General features: G+C 37.3%; 4 protein-coding genes across 4 annotated transcripts; 2 read left to right on the top strand and 2 right to left on the bottom strand.

Annotated features, from left to right (window-relative positions):
• Positions 1 to 43: 43 nt before the first annotated feature.
• Positions 44 to 2,240, bottom strand: LOC109178173. The gene is made up of 2 exons (XM_019327744.1): positions 2,076 to 2,240; positions 44 to 1,409 (listed from the first exon to the last, which is right to left on the bottom strand). The coding sequence occupies exon 2, from the start codon at positions 1,400 to 1,402 to the stop codon at positions 191 to 193; it is 1,212 nt and encodes a 403-aa protein (XP_019183289.1). The 5' UTR covers positions 1,403 to 1,409; positions 2,076 to 2,240; the 3' UTR covers positions 44 to 190.
• A 3,182-nt stretch (positions 2,241 to 5,422) lies between these two features.
• LOC109178169 (kinesin-like protein KIN-12F) lies at positions 5,423 to 10,691 on the top strand. The gene is made up of 15 exons (XM_019327740.1): positions 5,423 to 5,851; positions 5,957 to 6,091; positions 6,285 to 6,368; positions 6,473 to 6,598; positions 6,694 to 6,807; positions 6,900 to 6,992; positions 7,110 to 7,205; positions 7,327 to 7,475; positions 7,565 to 7,711; positions 7,798 to 7,927; positions 8,005 to 8,850; positions 8,933 to 9,031; positions 9,130 to 9,228; positions 9,308 to 10,072; positions 10,167 to 10,691. Exons 1-15 carry the CDS (start codon positions 5,564 to 5,566, stop codon positions 10,431 to 10,433), a joined length of 3,438 nt encoding a protein of 1,145 aa, XP_019183285.1. The 5' UTR covers positions 5,423 to 5,563; the 3' UTR covers positions 10,434 to 10,691.
• A 566-nt stretch (positions 10,692 to 11,257) lies between these two features.
• Positions 11,258 to 13,383, top strand: LOC109178010 (mitochondrial import inner membrane translocase subunit TIM22-2-like). Its single transcript, XM_019327504.1, has 5 exons — positions 11,258 to 11,575; positions 12,407 to 12,471; positions 12,584 to 12,656; positions 12,747 to 12,800; positions 13,007 to 13,383. The coding sequence occupies exons 1-5, from the start codon at positions 11,359 to 11,361 to the stop codon at positions 13,243 to 13,245; spliced, it is 648 nt and encodes a 215-aa protein (XP_019183049.1). The 5' UTR covers positions 11,258 to 11,358; the 3' UTR covers positions 13,246 to 13,383.
• Positions 13,384 to 18,452: 5,069 nt separating this feature from the next.
• Positions 18,453 to 21,543, bottom strand: LOC109178105 (putative MO25-like protein At5g47540). The gene is made up of 11 exons (XM_019327637.1): positions 20,905 to 21,543; positions 20,602 to 20,766; positions 20,319 to 20,437; positions 20,153 to 20,227; positions 19,957 to 20,050; positions 19,776 to 19,835; positions 19,558 to 19,626; positions 19,313 to 19,411; positions 19,184 to 19,228; positions 19,000 to 19,102; positions 18,453 to 18,891 (listed from the first exon to the last, which is right to left on the bottom strand). The coding sequence occupies exons 1-11, from the start codon at positions 21,073 to 21,075 to the stop codon at positions 18,722 to 18,724; spliced, it is 1,170 nt and encodes a 389-aa protein (XP_019183182.1). The 5' UTR covers positions 21,076 to 21,543; the 3' UTR covers positions 18,453 to 18,721.
• Positions 21,544 to 25,513: the final 3,970 nt, after the last annotated feature.

Here is a 25,513-nt window from a genome sequence, read left to right as displayed (position 1 = left end):
ATGGACATTCATCAAGAACTGAAAGGGAAATAAGCATATATAGTGCAGAAAAACACAAAGGTCTTACAAGAAATTATTCAGTTTTGGTAACCTAAAACATGAAACATTAGCACTGGCATCATCAACTTCATCCTAGTTGTTAAAATTTCCTGGTTTGCTTGCTCTAAAAAAACTCGGGCAATGTTAAAGCTCAGAAGAACGCTCGGCTGCCATAGAACACTCGAGAGCCAGCGCTCTTGGGCGTTTCTGATTTCTGATCTGAGCTTGAATTCCCCGAGCTGCTTGGGGCGCTCTCGATGTCTAAGGGGAGCTTCATCTTCGCCAACGATTCAGTAAATTGCTGCATGCTTTTCATGTACATATCCACAATGTCCTGTTGCACCACATTCGTTTCTGGCACATTTATAGACACGAGAGGCTTAGGGAATTCGGTTTTAGGAAGGTTACCCGAGGCAAGACTTTCAGAATCTGCAGCATCTAAGCTGTTCTCCTTCTTTGAATCTGTAGTTTTCTCTTTGGGGAATTCTCGGGGCTCCTCTTCGTTTTGCATATCAGAAGACTGGGAATTTGCGGGATGTGAACCCAACACAGATCCATTAGTCGAAACACTGCTTGGAGGGGAATCAATAGGTTCAGTAAGAACACTCTCCTTGACCTGTGAACCAGATTGGTTTTCAGTGTCTGAAGAGCTCTGAGAGTCTAAATTTTCGCATTGAATGCCAAAATACTCAGAAACCATCAAGTGATTCTCATTCACTATCTTAGGATCTGGGAACTCGATTTTTTCAAACTCACTCGATAAAGACTCCACTGCTTCAGAGTCATGCACAACTTTATCGTCATCGCTTGCTGTCACAGCATTTGGCGGTGCAGGAACCACAAGAACTTCGGGTGAGGCTCCGGTGTAAGCCAGAGACAACTGGACAAACCCCGAGGGGGAATGGAATAGATCAGTTGACGAGAGAGTAAACTCCTTCTCCAACTTCCCATTCCCAACGAGGACTTCAGATAGCGGGACTAAAGCAAAGCCAAGCAACTGGTCCTCCAAGTAATTCCTCACCCGGCTCATCATCCAAATCTCGCATTTCAGAGAACACTCAATATTGGGCACATTCAGCCTGAGAGTCTGATTGAAAACCGGATTCTTCCCACCCCCGTTTATAGTCTGGGTGGAGACCGCATTCTCGGGATCACTTGTCAGGCAAATCTTGGCATAAACATCCTGCTTGTGGTATATGCAGATGTTAAGGATGTCCCTAGCCTGGTGAACATGAACATCTAAAACACCAATGTAGTTCATTGCAGCTTCTTCCTTGTTCTCCAGGAACACTCCATTATTGTTCTTTTTCTCAGGCTCTGCCAAAACCGAAGAACCCTCGAAAAGTGATTGAGGAGAATCCATGGCTATTCTGTGAACACACAACACACAAGAAGTTCAATACTGCTAAACAAAACTGCAGCTCCTCTGTATGATAAAGAAGCAGAAACTAAACATGATTCAAATGCTAATAATTGAACTGAACCCTTCAAGGATAAAACTCATAGAATGATAACCCAGTTTAAACATCTTACTAGTAAGCAAAATTTCTGCAAAACCAGCAACATTACTAGGCTCAATTACAGAACAAGAAACTAATAACTGCACAAAATTCAACCATGCATGAAGATAAACTAACCCAGAAAAGCAGTAAAACTTCGGAAACAACAAAACAGCAAAACCTAAGAAAGTAGTTAACACAGAACCAACAAAACAAAAGACATCAATCAGTAAGCACAATTCCCAGCTCCCAAACTCAAACACATGGATTGAAACCTTAAAAACAAAACAAAACCAAAAAAGAAACCAGATAAAGATACCCAATACTTAACAACCTTGAGTGGGTAAAAAGAACTACAAATTTTGCATCAAGAAACAACAACAAAAATGGATAAAGCTTCCATCTTTCCACTTTGTTTTATCAAGAACAGACAAAGATGAATCTGAAACTAGGATCTTTACTGAATTCCAACCAAAGCAAATTCAATTGAACATCACGAAATGAACAAAAGTGAGGCGAGTAGGTTCAGTTTCTTGCCTTAAGCTCCAAAGTCAAGTGGATTTCTCAAGAACCTTTTAGCTCCAGCAAAGGATCCGACACAGACCCGGTTTAAAGCTCGAGGAATGGCGTAGTGGGATTGGAGCAGTACGGATTACTATTTATCAGCATGTTGGGAGAATAAAAATCTTGTACATAATTGATCTTGAATTATTATGGATAAATAAATAAAGTAATTATTTAATACTGTGTCCGTTCAGTGTATGTAATCTACTGAAAATGAAGAAAAAACATGTACTTTGTTTGATTACTGTTGACACGTACACCGACCATGAGCCTGGCGTCTGGCAATGAGCAAAGAAGTCCACTTAAAGGGCCCCACCACTGCTTTTTTCACAAATGGGGCATAGACCAGCACGTGAAGGTGGGGGTGACCGCTCATGTACGTTGTAAAACTTTGGAGGCTTTTATAACGCACAACTCAATAATATAATCTTGAGTATTTTGTGTTTTTTTTTAAAAGTATTATTAGATTGATTCTGTTACAATATAATATTTCTCTGTATATACTTTTTTAACTTAAAGCAGAACTGGTCAATATAATGGGAGAATCACAGTTATGTCGCTTAACTATAATATCTTCAGCACATATATTTAGAATGTTCAAGGTCTTTCTCTGTCTGTCTTATGGTCCACAGTCCCGGTCATTCTTGGTCCACGGTCCCGACCATCCTCCGTCTGTCTTATGATCCACGGTCCCGGCCACTCAACGTTCATTCCGAGGAGTATGGGAGTTAGTCCAAAGAAAATTGTAACTTGTGAGAAGTGAACTCAAGTTATCTTTAGAATAGGGGTGTAAATGAGCCGAGCAGCTTGCGAGCGGCTCGTTTAGTAATCGAGCTCGAGCCGAGCCTAGATATTCTAGGCTCGTGGCTCGTCGAGCTGCTCGCGAGCCATATAATATATAATATATATATAATACATAATACATAATATAATAATAATATATATAAATAACAATTACAAATTAAAATTTTGAACCAAAATTCCTAAAAGATTTCTATTATTTATGTATGGATAAAACAAAGTAGTTTGAATTTTAAATCAAAAGTATTAAATATGTTAAATTTAATGTCAAAATCGAGCACGAACTCGAGCTCAAGATCGAACTCGAGTTCAAACTTGAACAATCGAGCTACTCGAGCCGAGCTCGAGCAGCCCGAAAATTACCGAGCTCGAGCTCGAGCAGCCCGAAAATTACCGAGCTCGAGCTCGAGCATCAGTTCTCAAGCTCGAGCTCGAACTCGAGCCGAGCCTCCATTAACGAGCTCAAACTCAAGCCTACCTAGGCTCGAACTCGGCTCGGCTCGTTTACACCCCTACTTTAGAATCATCCCGTTATTAAGTAATATTGATTGATATTGTTTCAATATTGACCAAGTTTCAAAAGTAATGTACCATTCTCTTTTCTCCTTTCCCGTTTGAAGTTTGTCCTTTTCCTTCCTCCAATTAACTCATTGAGCTTCCTGTATGTTCAATACAATTGGAGTATAAAGTAGTATTAATTACTCCTTAATTCACGGATAAAAGTTTAGCTTTCGTTGAATTTTAAATTGGGATTATGGATGGGTAACGTATCAAAGGATTAAAATTTATACTTTTTATAGATAAAAAGTGATTAAGTAGATGAAACATAATTTATATATCTAAAGGTCACAAATTTGATTATTGTTAAACTATTTGCATAAAATGGACAAATCATTTACAACACGTTTGGTTTACCTAATGGGATAGGAATTCTATTTCATAAGGAATGAAACATGTAAGTAATAGAACAGACTATTCTCTTATACGGAGTATAAAATATATATAATAATAATAATAATAATAATATGATGAAGGAATAGACTATAAGAATTGTATTTCCATGTTTGGTTGGTTAAAAAAATATATAAATGAAATAAGTTTTTAAAAGAGCATAAATACTCTTATACGGAGTATAAAATATATAATAATAATAATAATAATAATAATAATTATTATTATTATTATTATTATTATATGTGTGTGTGTGTGCGTGTGTGTCCGAAAGCATGGAGATAGCTAATATTAAAGCATCCCGTATGAATGGATATTCTCTTTGTAAAGGAAATATCTCATTACTATGAATGTTATTATATAAAAAAAAAAAATCAAAACAATGGAATATGTCTATTCTTAAATGTTATTTTATTTTTGACATATTTTATGAATCAAACATGCTCTGATAATTAATATAATAAATACTAAACGAGACAACATAAATATATTTTTGAAAGAAGAAGAATGCCGTGCTATTTTAGTTCTAATTAATTTTGACACTTTTTTCCTGAAATGTGGTGCATTATTCAAACTATAGGTCCCATTAAAATGCAAAATCTATAAAAAACAATGAATGTTGTGTCCTTAGATTGATACTTTTTCAGTTGTGAATGACTTTAATGGTCAACCATTCTTAACTATCTCTTTGAAATTTATTACATATCAACATTTTAGATGTGACTTTTGAGGACATGGTCTATCAGACCAAGATTTTTTTAAAGGAAAAATAAATAAATATATTTTTAAGAGATGAATTTCTTGTCATATCTCATGATTTTATTTAAAAAATAATAATACTAAAAATAAAATAACACTTATTATTTATGCATTAATCAAAGGATGTGATGTTAGCCGAAAGTAAAACATTGGAATTCATGTAATATTACTTTTCTTACTTTGATTGTAAAAAAATGGTATAATAGTAGTTACTTGCGATGTCGTTTCGCACGATTTTATTTTTATTTTTTCATGCAGCTCACTGTAATATAATTTTTTTTTTAGTGTAAACCACAATGTGGTCTGGATCTTTCTCTATCTGTTTAACGGTCCACTTGGTTCGCTCCAGGAGGCATCGGAGCTGGCTCAAAGGGAATCGTCACTTATGAGAATCAAACTCACATTATCCTGAAATTCTCCCCCACAAAGAGAGCTCATTTGCCACTTGAATTACCCTATTAGGTGTAGTATAAATTTTTATAACTCATAATATACATTATTATAACTTATAAAATTCAATAACGTCGTTTTGGACCGTGATCCACACACAATAATTTGCCAAGTTACTTGATGGATCATTTGAAGGTTGTAGTGGGCTGAAATCCGCTTAACTCATTGAATGGATCCAAGAAATGGGCCAACACAGAAACATCTTTGATGGGACAAAAATGTGGCCCATTATTCACGGCCCATAGGAAGGATGCTCTGGCCGGCTGGCCCCACTGCAATTTCCAATTCGAAATTTTTAAAAAGGGGAATCTACAACGGTCATCTTTCTCGAATCTACAACGTTCCTCATTTCCCGATCCAACATTTGAACCATCCTCTCAAATAACTCTGCTCTCACTAGCGCTCCTTCCATTTCTGTTCCTCTCAAATCTCTGTCTCTTCATTTCTTTCTTTCTTTCTCTTCATTTTTCTGCCTTCTCTTTCCCTCGAAAATAGTAGAAATGTCCGAGAATAGATTTCTGGGTAGCATTTCTAACTCGACGATACGAAGTCTCCTTCCCAAATCCATTTCATCCAAGAGCAGGATGAGTTTAACTCGTTCCAAATCCAGATTCAACGGTGAAAACATCGCCCCTATGGATCCCAACGTTCAGATAAGCGACCCACCGCTGTTTTCTTCTAATTCTATCCCCAAAAAGGCCCAGTCAAAACAGGCAACCCCCATAAAGGAACTCGCCAAATCAGAGGCCAAAGTGGAAGTATCCAAAGCTCCCGACCCATCAGTCAAGGTAATCATTTTCCAAATATATGTTGAATTTTTGAGATTTAGTGTTTTATATAGGTTAGTTGTAATGTTAGTTCTTTAAGCTTTTTTTTTTCATGGGTAAGTGTAGGTTGTGGTGAGGATCAGACCAGGAAATGGCCTAACAACTGGAGATCGGATGGTTAGAGGAGTTTCTAAGGACTCAGTGTCTGTTGGTGATAAAAAGTTCACTTTTGATTCGATTTTCGATTCAAATTCAACTCAGGTGTGGCGGTTGTTTCAAAAGTTCCAGTCTTTCTCAGATTCACTACTGTCTCTATGAATTAATTACTGTTTTTGGGCTCAAATCTGTTCTTGGTTGGATGTTTTTGTTGTTATCTGCTTAGTTTAATATGCTCAACTTGAGAAAATGGTAGAATTGGGGGATTGATTTTCACAACTTTTTCTGTGTAAATTAGGAGGATGTATTTCAATCAGTTGGGATCCCTTTGGTTAAGGATGCATTGGCAGGTTATAACACATCACTCTTGGCTTATGGACAGGTAGTTTATGATAAGCTGATTTTATCCTCATCTTTTTATGCCCTTGATTCTTAGGTCTTTCTATATATTAGTAGCAGTACTTACATTTGGTTAATTGTTACCAGACTGGGAGTGGAAAGACATACACATTGTGGGGACCTCCCAGTGCAATGGTTGAGACTCCATCAACCAATGGTCTTCAAGGCATTGTTCCACGTATTTTCGAGATGTTGTTTGATAACATTCAGAGAGTAAGTCTGCCATTTTGGCCCTTTCTTTTGTCATGTTAAAATGCAAATGAAATAGGGCCATTCCTGACTGTTTCTTTTCCTGTTTGACTATTTAGGAGCATGAGAATTCTGAAGATAAACAAATAAGTTACCAATGCCGTTGTTCATTCCTTGAGGTATACAATGGCCATATTGGGGATTTACTTGATCCTATGCAGAGGAATTTGAAGGTAAAAATTCTGCACCCTTTCACGCAAGCAAAAAGTTAATTTGGAAATTGTGTATGGTAATGAGAATGAAGTCTTTGGTTGTAATGCTTCAGATAAAGGATGACACGAAAAACGGATTTTATGTTGAGAATCTGACAGAGGAATATGTGAGCACATATGAAGATGTCACACAGGTTTTGATTAAGGTAAGGAAAAGCAATACATTTGACATTGTCTGTAATTTATAGTTCTTTAATTTATATTTTTACACTCCCACAAGTGATTCTAGTGTTACTTGATCCCATGTAATGTTGATTTTTCAGGGTCTTTCAAGTAGAAAGGTTGGGTCAACAGGAGTAAACTCGAAAAGTTCAAGGTCTCATGTTGTGTTCACATGCATCATTGAGTCCTGGTGCAAGGTATTTTCATGATCTTTTAGGTTACATTACAGGTGCCATTGACTTTCTTTATACACTTTAGGTGCCAAAATTATGATATTATTATGTCAAGATTACTTATTCATCTATATGAATGTATTAGGAGAACTCATCAAAGTGCTTTGGTAGTTCAAAGACAAGCAGAATTACCATTGTTGATCTTGCTGGATTTGAACGAAATATTCTTGAAGATGCTGGTAGACAATGTATAAAGGAAGGAAAATTCGTGAAGAAATCTACGTCACAACTGGGGTATGTCTAATACAAAGATAGCAGTTTTTTGATAACCTTGCTGCATTTATTGGCACAGCTTGTAATCGTTCTTCTTACTTCTTCTTTAGGCGTTTGGTTAATATCCTCTCTGAACAAAGCCAAAGAGTACTTGAAGTTGTTCCCTATAGCTGTTCCAGTTTAACACATTTATTGAGAGAATCGCTTGGAGGGAATGCCAAACTCTCTGTCATATGCACAATCTCCCAGACCGACAAGTATGGTGTATATACTTAGATTATTAAAGACTCTTAATTTTTTAGGAATGATTTTTCTTATGGTAAACTGGACTTTTTTAATGTAGGCATGCAAGTGACACTATAAGCACACTTAGATTTGGGAAGAAGGTGAAGCTCATGAAGAATGAACCAGTGATCAATGAAATCACTGAAGATGATGTTAATGGTCTGAGTGATCAGATTCGTTTGCTGAAGGTAATTTCATTTTCTTTTAGGAAAGACTAAATTTTTCTGGTTTTTCTGTTATATATCTAATTTTTTGTTGGTCACAGGAAGAACTTATCAGAGCAAAGTCCAGTGTGAACAATGTGTCTGGAATCAACAGTGGCTATTTCAAAGGGCACAATATGCGTGAGAGTTTGAATCAGTTGAGAGTGAGTCTTAACCGCTCGTTGATGTTACCCCGTATTGATAATGATTCTGAAGAGGAAGTTCACATAAATGAAGATGACATTAAAGAACTCCAAGTTCAGATTGATAGTTATTCACACGAGGAGAACTCGAAAGAAACAATCGAGAACAAAAACTGCAGCAAGTTCTGCTCAGCTGAAGGTTCTGTGACAGATGTAATGAGTGAAGAACATTACATCAGCTGTTCAGAAGAAGAAGGTGAAATTGAAGAACTTGACTCTGAAGTATTTCAGTCAGAGCTCCTTCATATCAATACAAACCTCCAGTGCACTGTTCTCCAAGATCCTGTGTTGTCTGAATCTCCAAAATTTGGAAATACTCAGAGGAAAAGCTTAGTTATATCATCAAGTCCCTCGTTGAACGAGACTGATAAGCAAGACAATTCCAGATGTTCTGCATTACCCGAGAAGGAAAACAATATTGTCCAGTCTTCCTTGAGGTCAAGCAGAATATTTCCTGGACCAACCGAGTCTTTGGCTGCTAGTCTTCATCGAGGTTTACAGATAATCGATCATCACCAGCAGAACTCTGCATCAATAATGAGATCTTCTATCGCCTCCTTCTCATTCGACCATTTTGCCATGAAATCTTCTGTTGACAAGGTAAAAACTATTCAAACATCATCAGAAGGGCAACAAACTTCTGAGACATGGATAGTACCAGTCGATGGAACTAATGGTCATAGAAAGGCAGATCAAGTGCCTAAAGTAAGTAAATAAATTAATCAAGTTTTTTTCTTTTTCTTCTTGTTTTGTGCATTTCAATTGATAGACTTTCTACTTTGCTTAGGAATATGAGAAAGATCTAACCGAAGCTCTGGAGAGAGAAAAGAATCTTGAAAGTGTTTGTAAAGAACAAGCAGAAAAGATCCAGCAGCTCAGCCAACTGGTAAATGCATTTGAGCTTCAACTATTCATAATATTCTAATGTTGTGTGATTCTCCAGTTTCCACATTACTAAATACTAATAAACCACCCTGATGACAGCTAGCACAGTGCAAATGTGAGACACAGAATAATGTTCTGATTGGTTGTGAGGACATGGATCGTAAAAAATGGCGAGAATCAATAAATTTCAAAGAAAAGGTTAGTTAGTACTGAATTTACTTTCTTTTGGTGCCATTTCATTTTACTTATTGTCCTGACCATATTTTCGAATTTGCAGCATCTTCTGGAATGGAATGGTAACCGAGATTGTGAACAAGAGATTGTTAAAGAAATCCAGGGAGAGGTCGATCACAACGATAGTGGCAAAACCTTTGATATGGCAGAGAGGGATGCCCTTCTTACAGAAATTGAAAATCTAAAGAGCAAACTGCAGCCAACGAACAAATCAACCGAAAGAGCAAGGTCCTCTTTGTTGTTGCAATCAATTCAACTGGGAAAGAGTGGTGCATATGCAAAAGGGGCAAACGAGGAAGAACTCGAGGCAGAAAGGCAGAGATGGACCGAGATGGAGAGTGAATGGATTTCTCTAACTGATGAACTGAGAATCGATCTTGAGTCCATCCGCCAACGAGCAGAGAAGGTGGAGATGGAGTTGAAACTCGAGAAGAACTGCACAGAGGAGTTGGATGATGCACTTCAAAGATCAGTCCTCGGGCATGCTAGAATGGTTGAGCACTATGCTGAACTGCAAGAGAAGTACAACGACTTAGCAGAAAAGCACCGGTTGATCATGCAAGGAATCCAAGACGTTAAAAAGGCAGCTGCAAAAGCAGGAGCAAAAGGCCATGGAGCTCGGTTTGCCAAGTCCCTTGCAGCCGAGCTGTCTGCTCTGAGAGTGGAAAGGGAGAAGGAGAGAGACCTTCTGAAAAAGGAGAACAAAAGCCTTAAAGCTCAACTTAGAGACACTGCAGAAGCAGTCCATGCTGCTGGAGAACTTCTTGTTAGATTGAGAGAATCAGAGGAAACAGCTTCTGTTACAGAGGCAAGAGATAGTAGATAGATTGCAGTAATTAGTAATTAGTTTCATTCTTTATGCCTATCACCAAAACCTTAACTCTAATATTTGATTATAACAGGAGAAGTTCACAGCAGCACGGGAAGAGAACGAGAAGCTGAGGAAACAAATGGAGAAACTGAAGAGAAAACATAAGATGGAGATGATCACCATGAAGCAGTATCTTGCTGAGAGCAGATTGCCAGAAGCCGCTTTACGGCCATTGTATAGGGAGGACTCTGACATTCCCCCCCAGAATGACACTACCACATCACACTCTCCTGTTTATGATGATGATCAAGCATGGAGGGCAGAATTTGGTGCCATATATCAAGATCACCATTATTGAATCAATCACCTCAAGTGTTTAGCCAACTAAACTCTAAGGATATTCTGCACAGTCCCTACTCGGGACTTGCAGAGATGATGCAGTCTATTTGGTTTTTCATGTTTCTATTACAAGACAGGAAATTGTGTCACTTCAACAGCTCTCTCATTCATTCTCATTTTTTTCATGTTATTTGATGATGCAAAGGGTGTATTTGAACCGCAACCAATATTATTTGTATGAAGATATATAATATTCATCTATTCAATTTTTTATATTTTTTGGCTTTTGAAAACAAAATACACTTTGTATTATCATTGTTGTTTTCAAATTTCAACCTTGTGACCAACTGAGCTGCTCATGCGAACCACTCTGTATTATCCTAGACTAGAAAAGTAAAAAGAAGCAAAAATGTTTTTTTTTTTTCTAAATCTTAATATCCCGTAACTAAAATAACTACAAAACATGTTTAGTGGAACTTTGTTCTTTCAAACTTAATGTAATCGTGTCAATTATTAAATAATCACATAATAATTAACATAAATTAAATATACTTATTCTAAGTCTGATCATATTCTTTACCCACAATGTAAAATCACATAATAATTAACATAAATTAAATATACTTATTCTAAGTCTGATCATATTTTTTACCCACAATGTATATTCACAACAATAAGTCAAGCATGTGGATTATGAAGATATTATTTTGTTCCTTTTTTTGTTTTCATAAGCTTTAGGTGAAAAAATTAGGGCAACTAAAAAAATGTAAATTTAACAAAATTATTGGTGTAGGTAGGAAACGGCGTCGTTTGTTCGAGGCATATCCTTATATTCCCATGTGTACATCTTTTCTCATCCGAATTTGGAACGTCTGCAGGGTAGATTCTGAGAAAAGCATTGGGACTAACCCAACCATAGGGTTTTAGCCCTTTGATTCACAGAAATGGCGATGACACCGGCGAATTCTCCCAATTCCGGCTCCGACTCCGATATCGACAACACTCCGACGCCGAGTTTGAACTCTAAAGCCGACCCGAATGCCAACGTCACTCCCGACTCGTTGAGTCCCACCAATCCCTCTAGCCCGCCCGTCGTCTGCCTGTACAGGTTCGCCGCAGACTCCTTCGGTGGGGCTTTTATGGGCTCCATTTTTGGATACGGTAACCCACCATCTTTTGTTCCCATCAACATTTTCTTTCAATGTCTTTTCCTTTCGTCAGTCCTCGTAACTTTTAGTCCATTTCCTCTGATTATGACATAAAAGCTATGATTTTCCCCTTTAATATTGGCGTGTTTCTTTCATTCGAAGTCATGAAATTAAGAATCTTCGAATCGAAATTCGTACAATTTTTGCTCTGGCAGCTCATTTTGTGTGGTTTTGAGGAAATGATGATATGCTCTTTTGGATATGTATCTTGACTTTTCAATTCATGTTGTTATAGTGCATACATATTTCGCATATAGGTTTTCCAATTTGAGATCTTGTGATTAGTATTGCCAAATTGCTGTTATTGGGTATTACATCTCTACAAGGGTGAGCATGTAAGTCTTGACTGATTCTGTTGGATTAAGACATGGTTGTTAACATTGCTGGAGAATTCGTATTTTTCGGTTATTTTCTCCAGTAATGCACTCTTTATACTGTTATATATATCTATGTATCTTGTTATTCTGGATTTCTGGTGGTATTTTACATTTACTTTAATCGACCTCTAAAATGTCAATATGCAGGGAGTTTCCTGATTTATCATAGCTTTCTTGAAGTTGTGAGGTTGTGACACAGTAGATATTTGTTGTAAATTTTGTTTTCCATTTGATGGTTCATCCAGCTAAAAGTTATTTGAGTGCAAAATGGGACGATCTTGGCTTTGATTATTTGGGTGCAGTGCTTTGCTTTTACTGTGTAATAGATGAATCATACAGAGTAAGTCTGTGTGCTTCTGTACAAGTGTCAGTTGTGTGATATGCTGAGTTACACTATAATGCTTCAGGTTCAGGATTGCTAAGGAAGAAGGGACTTAAAGGATCTTTTGCAGAGGCAGGATCATCTGCAAAGGTATATGGACTGCTAGTAACTATTTGTCTAAGAAAATATAATTAGCTGCTTGTGAATTAGTTGGCATTTAGCTGTAAATTGAGATCATTAAGATTTCTGGTTGCCTTTTTAGACATTTGCAGTATTATCGGGAGTTCACAGTGTGGTTGTTTGCTTTCTTAAGAGGCTGCGGGGAAAAGATGATGGTATGTCCCCACTCCCCACCAATTTGAAGAATCATTTTTCTCAATTCTCAAATGACATTTATCAATTTGTTTTCCTTTATATTTTTACAGTAATTAATGCTGGAGTAGCTGGATGTTGCACTGGTCTTGCTCTAAGTTTTCCAGGTACTTCGTTCTCCATTTTCACTCGTGAACTAGGATACAATGAGGGAAAACTAGTGGAGGTCTCTATAAGCTACTTACTTTCATGCATTTTCAACATTTCTCTCTGGAAAATTCGCAATTGGACATCTTGCATCATCTTTTCATTTTTCCCTCCTGTTCAATTTTTGTTTTTTGGTTTGCATTTCATATCTTTTGATGTTTCTCAGGTGCACCTCAGGCTCTACTACAGAGCTGCCTCACTTTTGGTGCATTTTCCTTCGTTATCGAAGGCCTTAACAAGCAGCAGCCTGCATTAGCACTGCCCGCTCCATTAGGTCTCAGAAGCAGCCAACACCCCGCCCTCCTTCCCCTATCATTCCCTCTACCAAACGAGCTTAAGGAGTCTTTCTCTTCCTTCTGCCACTCCCTTAAAAGACACGGGAAGAACAATAATGCCCGTCGCTAGTTTAGATTAATAGTTACTTCTTACGTTGAACGTTTATTTGGAATCTCGAGATAAACTTGTAAGGCTTTGTGTATCTTAAACTTCTTTGCTGCTTTAGTGATTGATGATGGAATTTTCACATTTTATTCCACAGTGGCATATGGTTTGTTTATTTCAACTTCATTGATTCAGCAGAATCTGTAGTGGGATATGTGACCAGATCCCATACAAGGAATCTGCAATGCATACCTTATTTGTAGAATTGTAGTCAAATAAGTTTTGAGTAATATTGTTTCAAGATAGAATTTCTTTATATACTTTTTAGGCTATCCTTATCCTTGCAATACTCTCACTTTCAAAAGTAGATCCACTTTTACATTACCAAATTTGTAAATTCTTGACTATTTTCTCTAATCCCTGCAATATTCTCACTCTTAAAAGTAGGTTCACTTGCATTTAATATTATAAATTATAAATATAATAATAAAGTAATAATAAATAATAAATAAGGAAGTAAAAGTCAATTGCAAACCTGCTACCATATAAGCCAACAAAATAAAACTAAAAAAAAAAAAATTCACATTACCTTTCAGGTCATCTTGAAAGGAATTCACTTGCTGGGATGATGATAACCTTATAAATTTATAAATTGTATATTTTACTGATAATCACATCTCGTTAAACTGAGACTAATCTAATTGAAGATTGGGCCAAGTTATTCCAAGATTGTATATATTTGGTAGGAGAAGTTCACACACGATTTTGATGTCAAAATTTAGTGAAAAATGAAAAATCATAAATGGGAAACAATATGTGTATGGCATAATTTATGGCAAGAGAATCCCTATTCCTTAGCACAATTTTACAATTATACACATTATATAGAAAAAATGGCATTGATACCAAATATTCTATACACGTATATATGTAGCTTGTTAATAAGATAAAAAATTAATTATAAATAAGTAAGTAAATCGCCATTAATGAGATGATATGAAAGTAAAATACTAGGAACTTTCATTCATTTCATGCAGCACGTATATATAGGTGCCAAATCAGCTTCATAAAGTTTTTTTTTTATTATTCTGTGAATTTTTATTTTTATAAATTCTGTCTTCTCAAAAGCATCATATCCTCCATTCATCCCCTTCTCACAGAAACAAAAAACACATCTTCATCGTCATCATGGGGTTTGTGAAAAGCATCAAAACAATATGGGCACATTATGTTCAACTTAGGAACTATTTTTCTCCCCCACCTCCTCCTAAACCCAACGAAGACAATCTTACATTCATGGTACTCAATCTGACACTCCTTTTTTGTATTTTTTTGTATTTTTAATGTAATAATCATAGTTTCTTTCTTGCAGACTTGTCTGTTGAAAGTGGACGTCACTTCTCCTGGGTGGCAGAAAGCCATCATCGCAGTCTTGAGAAGCAACAAGGGTATGCATATATATACATATACACACATTTCTTTTTCTTTTCTTTTTGGGTATTATATTATTATTATTATTAAAATTGTGGTGATGAAATATATATGTATATGTATATATATGGGCGCAGGGGTGAGAAGCTTCAAGATGAGTCAAAACGGGAAGATAATAGTGACGGGGACGGCGGATCTGAATCTGCTGTTCAAGATGCTGAAAAAGGCAGAATCTTCGACGGAGCTGATATGGGTTCAATCCGGGTTGTGTTCTAGCAACTTGTTCGTGAATGGGTTAGAACCCGATGGCGGCTATAGCGATAATGTCGGACCCTGCTTTTTCGGAGCCAACAACGTTGGACGTCATCGTCAAAGGATGTTTTTCCCAATTAGACCCTACAACCCCCCGCCGCCGCATCCTCCCTACTACGGACCTATGTCTTCCGCCGCCGTGCCGCCTCTCCATTACGGCTATTAAACTAAAGTCTAGCGTTTGATATACTCCGTATCATATCGTAACAGAGTACATAGATCAACTTTAATTTAGCATGGATTTTTACAACTATGCATGCATTTCTTGATGTATTCATAATATTGTTACTCACTACAATATTATTGTTAATGGATTTTTGTTTGGACATTTGTCCGCTTTAGTAAAATAGTTAGTCTATCAGTCAATTTTGATTTATTTGACCATTATTGGCTGTTTGACTTGATTAAAGAATTAATATGAGTGTTTTTGAGTAATTAGTCTTTTGTAATAATTTATTGCTTCAAAATACTAAAATTCAAAAAGATGTTCAAGTAGTATTTTATGAAAGTCATTTTGTATGTAATCAGCTAACAGTTAATTTACCAAACACTTTTCTACAATCAGATAATATTATAGAATTAGTCAAACTCACTAATCCAATCAACTATAACCTAACAACTATTTACCGAACACGTACCACTATAATTTTAAGACTCTTGTTTATGAGTTTTTCACTGCGGGAAATTATGGAATATTTGACTACCTGAAAGTGATCTTAAATCAAGTCGAAAGTCTTGTTCCGACCACTTTTGGTATCCGGAAAAACTTTTGTTGCTATTTCCAACCACTTTTTGCTTTCGACTTGATTTAAGATCACTTTCGAGTGGTCGGAAATTCCATAATTTCCAGCAGTGTTTCGTTTAAATATAAAGTTAAAAGTTTGATATTCTGAATGAATGATGTATATGTAATTACTTTCTCACATATAATATACCGAGTAATATATTATATATTATATTATTATTAAGTGGTTGGGGTGGAAATGAATTAAGTCAATAAGTAATCGATTTAGGCCCTGTTTGATAAAAAATTGGCCTATAGGCTAATTTTGACTTATTTGACCACTATTAATTGTTTGATTTAGTTAAAATATCAATATAAATGTTTGGTTAATTAGCTTTGTGTAACTCCAAAAAGACTAAAATTTAAAAAGCTACTCCAAGCAACTTCTTCAATTAGCTTTTTGAGAAAAGAAATTATACCAAATAGTTATCAGCTAACAACTAATTTACCGAACACTTTTCTACAAACAACTAATGTTATCAACTATTTATACTCTCTAATTAACATAATCAGCTAATAGCTAACAGCCATTTTACCAAACAAGGCCTAGTCAATTTGATTATGGATAGTGACTATGTTTCCTCGTAAATTAAAGGTCGGTTTACAACATAAATGAATTATATTAGAATGTAATATAATCTTTTATAAATTATAATGTAAATCTCTCTAATTTATTTACTTGTTAAGCAGATAAGATTTTATATATATGCGGCTTTTGAGAGAAAATAAAAATATATATGGAAAAAAATAAGTAAATATGAATAGCAGAGCAGATCAGAGTTTATATGCTTTAATTTTGAGAGAAAATGAAAATATATATGGAAAAAAAAATAAGTAAATATGAATAGCAGATCAGATTTTATATGCTTTAACTTTGAGAGACAATAAAAATATATATATGGAAAGATTAAGTAAATATATCGAAAATTAATTGTGGTAAAGATAATCCCGGCTGCCCTATTCCATAGAACCATTTTAGTGGAAATAATAGTAATTTTATGGTACACTATACATATACACTGTTGCAATAAAATACATATACAATTATTTTAATTGTATATGTAATTTGTCTCTGATCTCTCTCTCATCTCTATTTTTCTCCGAATATATTTTCATTTTCTTAAAGATACACATACTTTAATTAATTAATATAGGTAAATGTTCATATTCTTGGAAATCCAAAATTATTTTAGTATTATTATGATCTTGATAATGTGAATGGATATGACAATTACTTATCTTTATATCTTTAGTATTAATTATTAGAGGGAATACAATACTTTTATGATAAATTTTCTATAATGTCATAGTTCAAAAATGAAAATTTATCAATGAATTAATATCATTTTTCTTTCGTTTTTTTATGCTCTTTAAAAAAAAAAAAAAAAAAAAAAAAAAAAAAACTTGAGACTACTCCATAATCCATAATTATAATAATTACATGCAATGACCTGTTTCAAATCTGAGGTCATGGACGGTGGGAGCGGTATTGACTCTTTATACTTCAGTAGGTTGAGAAAATATATTGAATAGATATATTACATTGTAACAGAATCATTAGTCCTCAATTTTTTGTAATAATAATAATAATAATAATAATAATAGAATTTTGATTTGGGGTAAATTTTGATGTATTATTCGACGGGATTAAGATTGAGTGATTATCGAGCTTAATTGTCCTGCAGATATTCTTGTCCATTTATATATATGAGTGTGTATGGGTATGTATATATACAAGTACTCTTTAATCTGATCTTCAATATTACTTAATTGCTGAATTCATATATATCATCAATGGCTGCCAATCAAGCACTGTTCTGCGAAAACTACTCCTTCATGGTACGTATATTTATCCATATACATATATATATGATTTCCAATCTATTCCGTACTCTAAAGATCATATATATGGCATACAGACATGTGTGTTGTGGGTGGACACTTCCTCGTCCGGCTGGCAAAAGGATGTTGAGAATGTGTTAAAGAACATCCATGGAGTGACGTCGTTTAGGATGCACGGTGGTTTAGGAATGATCGAAGTTTCTGGAACCGTGAATCCGCAAAAGCTAATGAAGAAGCTAGGCAAGAAGCTGTCCATTGTTTGGTTCCAGTTCGGAGATTGTTCTTCCAACCTCTTCATGCCGCCGCCGGCCGCCGCCAACCCGTACGAATACGGCGCCGGAAATGGAAGCAGGTTTCTTCATTTTGACTCGCGAATATTAATGAACGACAACCCTTTCTTCTCAACCAATCATCGTACTCACCATTACGGCCGGCATTATTGTTCTGTCGTCGCCCGAGGATATAATGGCTGCAGAGTGGCGGACGACGGGGCTAAACCCCGAACCGCCGCATATGAGCCGTCTGCGCCGCCGCTACCTATTGACGGCGGTGGTGCTGGAATCAACGGCTGCTGTTTGATGTGAACAAGTTTAGGTGGATTTGGCGATTTTCAGGCGGGTTACGTTAAGGATTTTTGAAAAACGTACCGGCCGAATAAATGTAATTGTTGCATCGCATATTAGAGGTGCTTCACAAATGACAATTATTTAATAGTTGGTATATTAATGTTACATCATATATATATTATAAATAAAGATGCAATTTTACATGCTATACCATAACAACTCCATAACATTATTATTATACACCATTCGGACAAATAAAATCAATCAAATTAATATTACAAATTATATATATTGTTCAAAATGATGACTTAAATAAAATTAAAACCTAAACTTATAGATACAACATGACAGTTGTATTGATTCTTAACATAACCTATGGGATCTGACAAACTAGTATACAATCTTGTATGGTTGGATGGGGTTACGCAACAGCCACAAAATTGAATTTCCATGCTGAAAATTAAAAGAATTGAATTAAATATTATGATATATAAACCCTACCAAATGAAATGAAATGAAATTATTATTATTATTATTATTATTATTATTATTATTATTATTATTATTAATCTTGTTCAAGCGATGAGGGGATTCCCTGTAGTTCTTCGGAGGAGGTAAACGGAGTGGAAGGAGTTGATGGAAACAGATCTCCAGGCCCACTAGATTGTCCTGGAGAATCCAGTTGAGAAATTTCTTTGATGATCTCAACTTTGTCAGCCTCGAATATATCGTCCTCTGCTTTCCAAAACAATATAATATAATGTCCTCACCATTTTTCATTTATATATATATATATGCGACCAAACACACACAAAGTATGTAGTTGTCGTCAAGAGTACCTACCTTTGTCTGTCTTTAAGACCTCCAAGAGACGAAGGAGCTTGTTCTTGTTGTTCGCCAGAACACTCGCAATTTCAGAAGGTCTGTTCTTGTTAGCCACGAAAAGCTGCAACCAAAGAATATCATCACAGTATGTAATGTAATCTTCAAAAACCAATATATATTTCATGGCTAATTTCAAACTAACCTTGAACACGTGAAACGCATCTATCTGGATGGACTTGCTCGATTCCTGCAGCGCACCATAACAAAACTGCTAAGAATCTTTATTTCTCATCTTTACGTTATCAGAAACTGCTAACTGATTCTATCTTACCCTCAGAAGATTCATTAGAATCACCATGTTGTCCAACGAGCTCACATAGCGCACCATCACACTGCAATTTGAACGATCAAGCAGAATTTCTCCCAGAAGCTGACAATGTAATGCAACATTATTAAAAACAAAAACAAAAATCAGCAGATGCGTATATGGACATACATAGGCACAATCAATGTAATGGTCCTTAGCTTCATAGAGAAAACAAAAAATAATAATGTTCAAACATTGATCTCCTCTACCTTCACTGCTTGTCTTCTTGTAATATAATTTTGAGATTCCAACAGTTGTGAGTTGAATTCAGTGAAAAACTGGGTGAACAACACAAAAATGAAATATTACCTTCTCATATATGGTTATAAGCTTAAAAGGAATTAAATATATATATATATATATATATATATATATATATATATATATATATATATATAGCTGCATTATGAACATATATATAGTATACCCAATCATAATTTTCAGAAAGAAATTCAGCCACTGTAGATTTATGCCTTGTCAAAAGCTCCTGCATGTAACAATCACAAAAATATATAAATAAATAAAATCACGTCACGCTTTTAAAAAGAAGAAGCAATCGAAAGTGAAAAGCAAGCAGCCATCATAGTAACAAGAGCAAGAAAGACAACCTCAAAAGTGCTTGTGGCATCTGCAGCAACATCAAATTCAGGAAGTTGGACATAGCCAAAAAACCTCTTTAAATGCTCTGGCTTCAAAACATACCTGCAGAATATAGCATTACAAATCGGAAATGGATAATACAACAGTACTTGCACTCAGATTGAATCCAATCCAATCCAATGGTTCTAAATTAAAACTTCTTACCTTGCAACAACCTGGTGCCTAATACACTTCTTCAACATTGATCCATAGTGCAAAGCAAGACTCGAATCCTCATATCTAAAAGAACATTCGTTAAGAACCCAATCTGTGCTATGCAGAATATGTATAATCATTCATAAGCTAAGATTCAGAGGGAAAAAAAGCTCACCCAACAATCAAATGATCCAGAATGTCTAGGTTGTCTGCCAAGTAATCAGAAGCAATCAAGCATGAATTCACAGGCTGGCTCTGCAAATTCGCAACAACTTGAGCAGCATCCTTGCGGGCCTACAAGCAGATTATTGCATACAAGAACGAAGAAATATTACTGCAAATGTAACCAAGATTCTGGTGTTTACAGTATATATATAGGTCTGAAGAATTCTACTGTATATATATATATATATATATATATATATATATATATATATATATATATATTCTCAGATCACCTCCAAATTGAGCTTAGGAAGACAATTGATGATGAGGCGCAATGTGTCATGCTTAAAAAACTCCTGAGTGAGTTGGGCACAGGTTTCATCACCAGCAGGCACAGATTCAACATTCCCATATAGCATCGATTTCATATCATGCATTAGGGCATCGATTTCAGCCATCTGAACCAGGAAACACAGAATGAAAACAAAAAATTGGAGAACTTAAACATTTTAGATGCAATATATATATAATTGAAAAAGGAATCCGATCCATTCATAAATCAAATCAACCTAATATCGATCATAGCAACACCGTACCTTATCAAAATGTTTGGTACCATCCTGGTCGTCGAAGGAATGGAGAGCGGAGAGCAAGGAGATTGTTTGGGCGACGGTTTCGGCGGGATTCCGGGGGCGGCGAGGCTTGCTTTTGAAGAAGGCTCTGAAAGCAGCGTTCTGCACCAGCGCCTTATGTAGTATCTTCTTCATTATTGTGGTCGGACAACGTTTGAGCTGCTAGCTGCTGCTTCTCATTATTGTTCGATACACCTAAAGCATTATTATTGCCGGCGAATGGTGTCGACGGCGTCGGCATCTTCTGATAATTTTAATTATTCTCATACACTCAAAACCGGCGACGACCTTTGATAATTGATGTATATGATTCTCCGATCCTCACATGCGGGATCCGGCCGGCCGGAACAAAAGCTAGCTAGCTCGCAATTCAATTCAATGGGAATCTACCTTAATTAGAACAAATTATGCTCTCTCCATGTTTAATTTGTTAGGTTGTTTGATTGGAAAACTAAACATTAAAAGGAATGGTTTGTGGATAACATTGTGGAAGAATCCAAACCTCATTCTCAAGAGACACCTTCGCCTTCGGACTTCGGAGGTCTTCATTATTCTTCACATAATTAAATTACTACTACGACACCTGGGATCACAACCTCCCAGATACGATGCATGCTCCGTGCCGCTTCTCATGAGTTACGTTAGTTACGCTATGTCAAACATACAATATTATACATTACTACAAATTATATTATGGGAGTGTTTGGTAAATAGATGTTAGCCGATAGCGTTAGTTAATTGGTTAGTAGGTTTGACTGGTTGATTTTTTTTTTTTTGAAAATTTTCCATGCGGTATATTAATGAATAAACTGAATGATAGAGTCAGGAGGGACAGAGTCCCAATACATAGCTTGGTCCTGATCGAAAGCTAAAGAAGCTAAAGTATGAGCATGTAAATTTAAACTTCTCGAAATATAACTCAGCGAGCATCTCGTAAATAACGATATAGCAGTCCTACACTGGTCTACAATGATCCCAAGGTAGGAGTAGTTAGCCGAGTGGCTTGTACGCATCATATTTTGTAATTCCATGCAGTCCGTCAACATGTCCACCTCCATGATGTCCCCATTCTTAAGCCAAGAGAGCGCCTCCTTACAGGCCAGTGCTTCGGCCATAGTAGCCGAGAAAGCACCCGCGAGCCGTCCATTCATTGTCGCAACAAACGATCCATGTTGTGAGACGAGAACTACACCATAGGATGCTTCTCCCGTATCCGGCCTGAAACCCGCGTCTACGTAGCAGCGAGGTACACCGCCAGTGGCTTGACTGATCACGGCAGTAAGTGTCCGTGCCGGCAGGCCGGGCTGCGCACGTCGGTATGCCTGCATGGCCGCCACCGCTCGATTCCATGTGTCCGTCGGTCTTGGGAGGGCGTGGTCCCATACCGCCTTGTTGCGGGTACTCCAAATAGCATATAATATCGCCACTGCTAGGCCACACTGTTCCTCTGTCAAGACATTAAAAATTCCCATAAGCCATGTCGGCAATGAATTAGTATGTATATTGGTAACCGGCAACCCCGACATACCCCACACTAATTTTGAATAGTCACACTCGAGTAACGCATGCATGATGTTCTCATGCGCCCCTTGGCACATTGGGCACAGCAGATCAATCTCAACTCGTCGCATTATTAGATTGTCCGTAGTAGGGAGGATACCACAGACTGCTCTCCACAAAAAGGTCTTCCATTTGGGTGGCACTTTCAATTTCTACATAGTAACCCATTTATCAAACTCACCTGGGTTATGCACATAATCCCCCTTAATCTGCCTATAGGCATTTTTAACTGAATATATTCCATTCATCTCCCCCTTCCAATCCATTCATCTCCCCCTTCCAATACCAAGTGTCTTCATATTCGGGGCTAACATGGATCATTAAAATACGTGTGACATCCTCAGGAATAAATAAATCAGTCAGAATATGTGGATCCCATGTATTAGTTTGTTGGTCAATCAATCCTGCTACATGGGCATGTCGCAACTCCTGGGGCATTATTGTTTGGACCAACGGACTGGGATTATCTGGTAGCCAGGGATGCCCCCATATTAATGTTTTTTGTCCATTCCCTACACGCCTCCTTACCCCTGAACAAACCATTCCGTGCGCAGCCATTATACTTCTCCAGCAAAAACTTGGGCAATTTCCTATGGTAGCATCAACAAAAGATGTATTCGGGTAATACCTGGCTTTATATATTCTTGCCACCAAAGTGCCGGGATTTGTGAGAAAACGCCATGCCTGTTTTCCCAGCATTGCCAAATTAAAAGCTCGTAGGTCTTTAAATCCCAGACCCCCATACTTCTTAGGGATGCATAATTTATCCCAAGCCTTCCAATGTATTTTCCTCTCCGTTCCAGATCCCCACCAATACCTGTTCATGGTCCTCTCTATTGATGTGCAAACTGTCTCAGGTAACAAAAAAACACTCATTGAAAAGGTTGGCATAGATTGTGCGACACTTTTCAAAAGTACTTCCTTACCAGCCTGAGAAAGCAACTTTTTACTCCAGGAACCAATTCTCTGCCTGATTTTATCCTCCAAATAGGAAAAAACAGCTCTCTTATTTCTGCCTACAAAAGATGGGAGTCCCAAATATTTCCCAAAATTAGCCGCCTGACTTACCCCTAAAACTGCCGCCACCTCCCCCCTTATTTCCTCCTGGGTGTTTCTACTGAAACAAATATTTGACTTGTCATAATTCACTTTTTGGCCAGACAACCTCTCATATTGGTGTAAGCATTGTTTAATTACACCAGCTTCCTCTATATTAGCTTTGAAAAAAAGCAGGCTATCATCTGCAAAAAATAGATGGGACACCGCCGGTGCCCCTCTTGCCACCCTACAGCCATGGATTACCCCATCCAACTGCGCTTTCTGTAACAACATGGAGAGCCCCTCTGCACAAATAATAAACAAGTAGGGAGATAGAGGGTCCCCCTGCCTGAGACCTCGTGTAGGCACTATCTGTCCACCTGCCACCCCGTTTACCATAATCGTATACCTCACAGTTGTGACACAATGCATTATAAGGGTAACCCACCGCTGATCGAAACCCATAGCGCACATCATTCTCTGCAGAAAAGATCACTCCATCCTGTCATAAGCATTTGACATGTCAAGCTTTAAAGCACTCCATCCTACCTGCCCACATTGCTTTCTATTTAAATAAAGCCCCACTTCTGCTGCAACAAGAATATTATCTGTGATCAGGCGGCCCGGGATAAACTCACTTTGAGACTCCGAGATCAAGTTTCCCATAAGTGGCTTCATCCTATTCGTTATCATCTTCGCCATTACCCTATAAATAACATTGCTGAGAGCAATCGGTCTCATATCAGCCACCCTCTCCGGCATCGCCTTCTTTGGGATTAAAACAATGTTTGGATTAAAACAATGTTTGTATCATTTATACCATCCGGAAGATTGCCTGTATTCAAACATGATATTATAAAATCAGACACATTCCCCCCTACTACATCCCAGAAGTGCTGGTAGAAGCCTGGATTCATTCCATCCGGGCCAGGCGCTTTGTCAGGATACATAGAATATACTGCCTCTTTCACATCCTCCGGTACAAACGGGCGCAACAAAGATTCATTCTGAGCATGCGTTACTCGCGGGACCAAATTATCAATCATAGCATCATCAAAAACAGTACTCTCAGTTGTAAAAATTTGTTGAAAATATTCAAGGATAACAGAGCACATATCATTCCCCTCGACCCACACACCATCATTATTCATAATTCTATTCACAGTATTCTTTTTCTTACGAGCAGAAGCATACCTGTGATAGAATCTCGTATTCGCATCTGCATTGCGAAGCCAGTGCTGCTTGGCCCGCTGTCTCCAGAACACATCCTCCTGCGCCTCCAGCTGGGTTAAGAGAACATCAACTCCAGCTGGGTTAAGAGAACATCAACTTGGTGAAACTCAGCCAATGCGGTCGGGTCTCTCCTGTTCCTGAGCAGTTCCAGTCTCTTTTTCAACTGCCCAATACGCTCTCCAAACTTATGAAATTTCTCTCCACCCCACCTCATCAACCTCTCCCCACACCGCTGCTGACAATTCAGCAACCCCTCAACCCTCCCTCCCTGCCACGCCGTAGTCACCACCTCTCTACACCCCTCATCCTGGAGCCATGCCATCTCAAATCTAAATCGTCTTGCAAATCTCCCCCCTCGGATGCGTGGCGCATCTATACTAAGGAAAAGTGCTGAGTGATCTGAAGGTCGGGCTATGATGTTTTCCACATCCACATGATTATTTAGTCCACACCAGTCCGTTGTGGCTAAAACTTTGTCCAGTCTCTCCTCAATCCAATTTTCCGTCCCTCTACTCTTCTCCCAGGTAAACTGATGGTCTCGCATAGGCAACTGTATCAAGCCACAAACATCCAGGGCCTCCCCAAAGCCTCGTAAGAGGTGATTTGGGTAAGGATTCCCTCCTCTCTTCTCATACTGAAACAGAAGATTATTAAAATCCCCTATGAGTACCCAGGGTAAAACAGATTTAGGTTTCAATCTCTCCAGCAAACTCCAGGACTCCGACCTCCTACTACGATCCGA

The sequence above is a fragment of the Ipomoea nil genome, unplaced genomic scaffold (genome assembly GCF_001879475.1).
Source record: "Ipomoea nil cultivar Tokyo-kokei standard unplaced genomic scaffold, Asagao_1.1 scaffold0813, whole genome shotgun sequence".
Classification (NCBI taxonomy): Eukaryota; Viridiplantae; Streptophyta; class Magnoliopsida; order Solanales; family Convolvulaceae; genus Ipomoea; species Ipomoea nil.
This window is presented reverse-complemented; position numbering and strand designations above follow the sequence as displayed.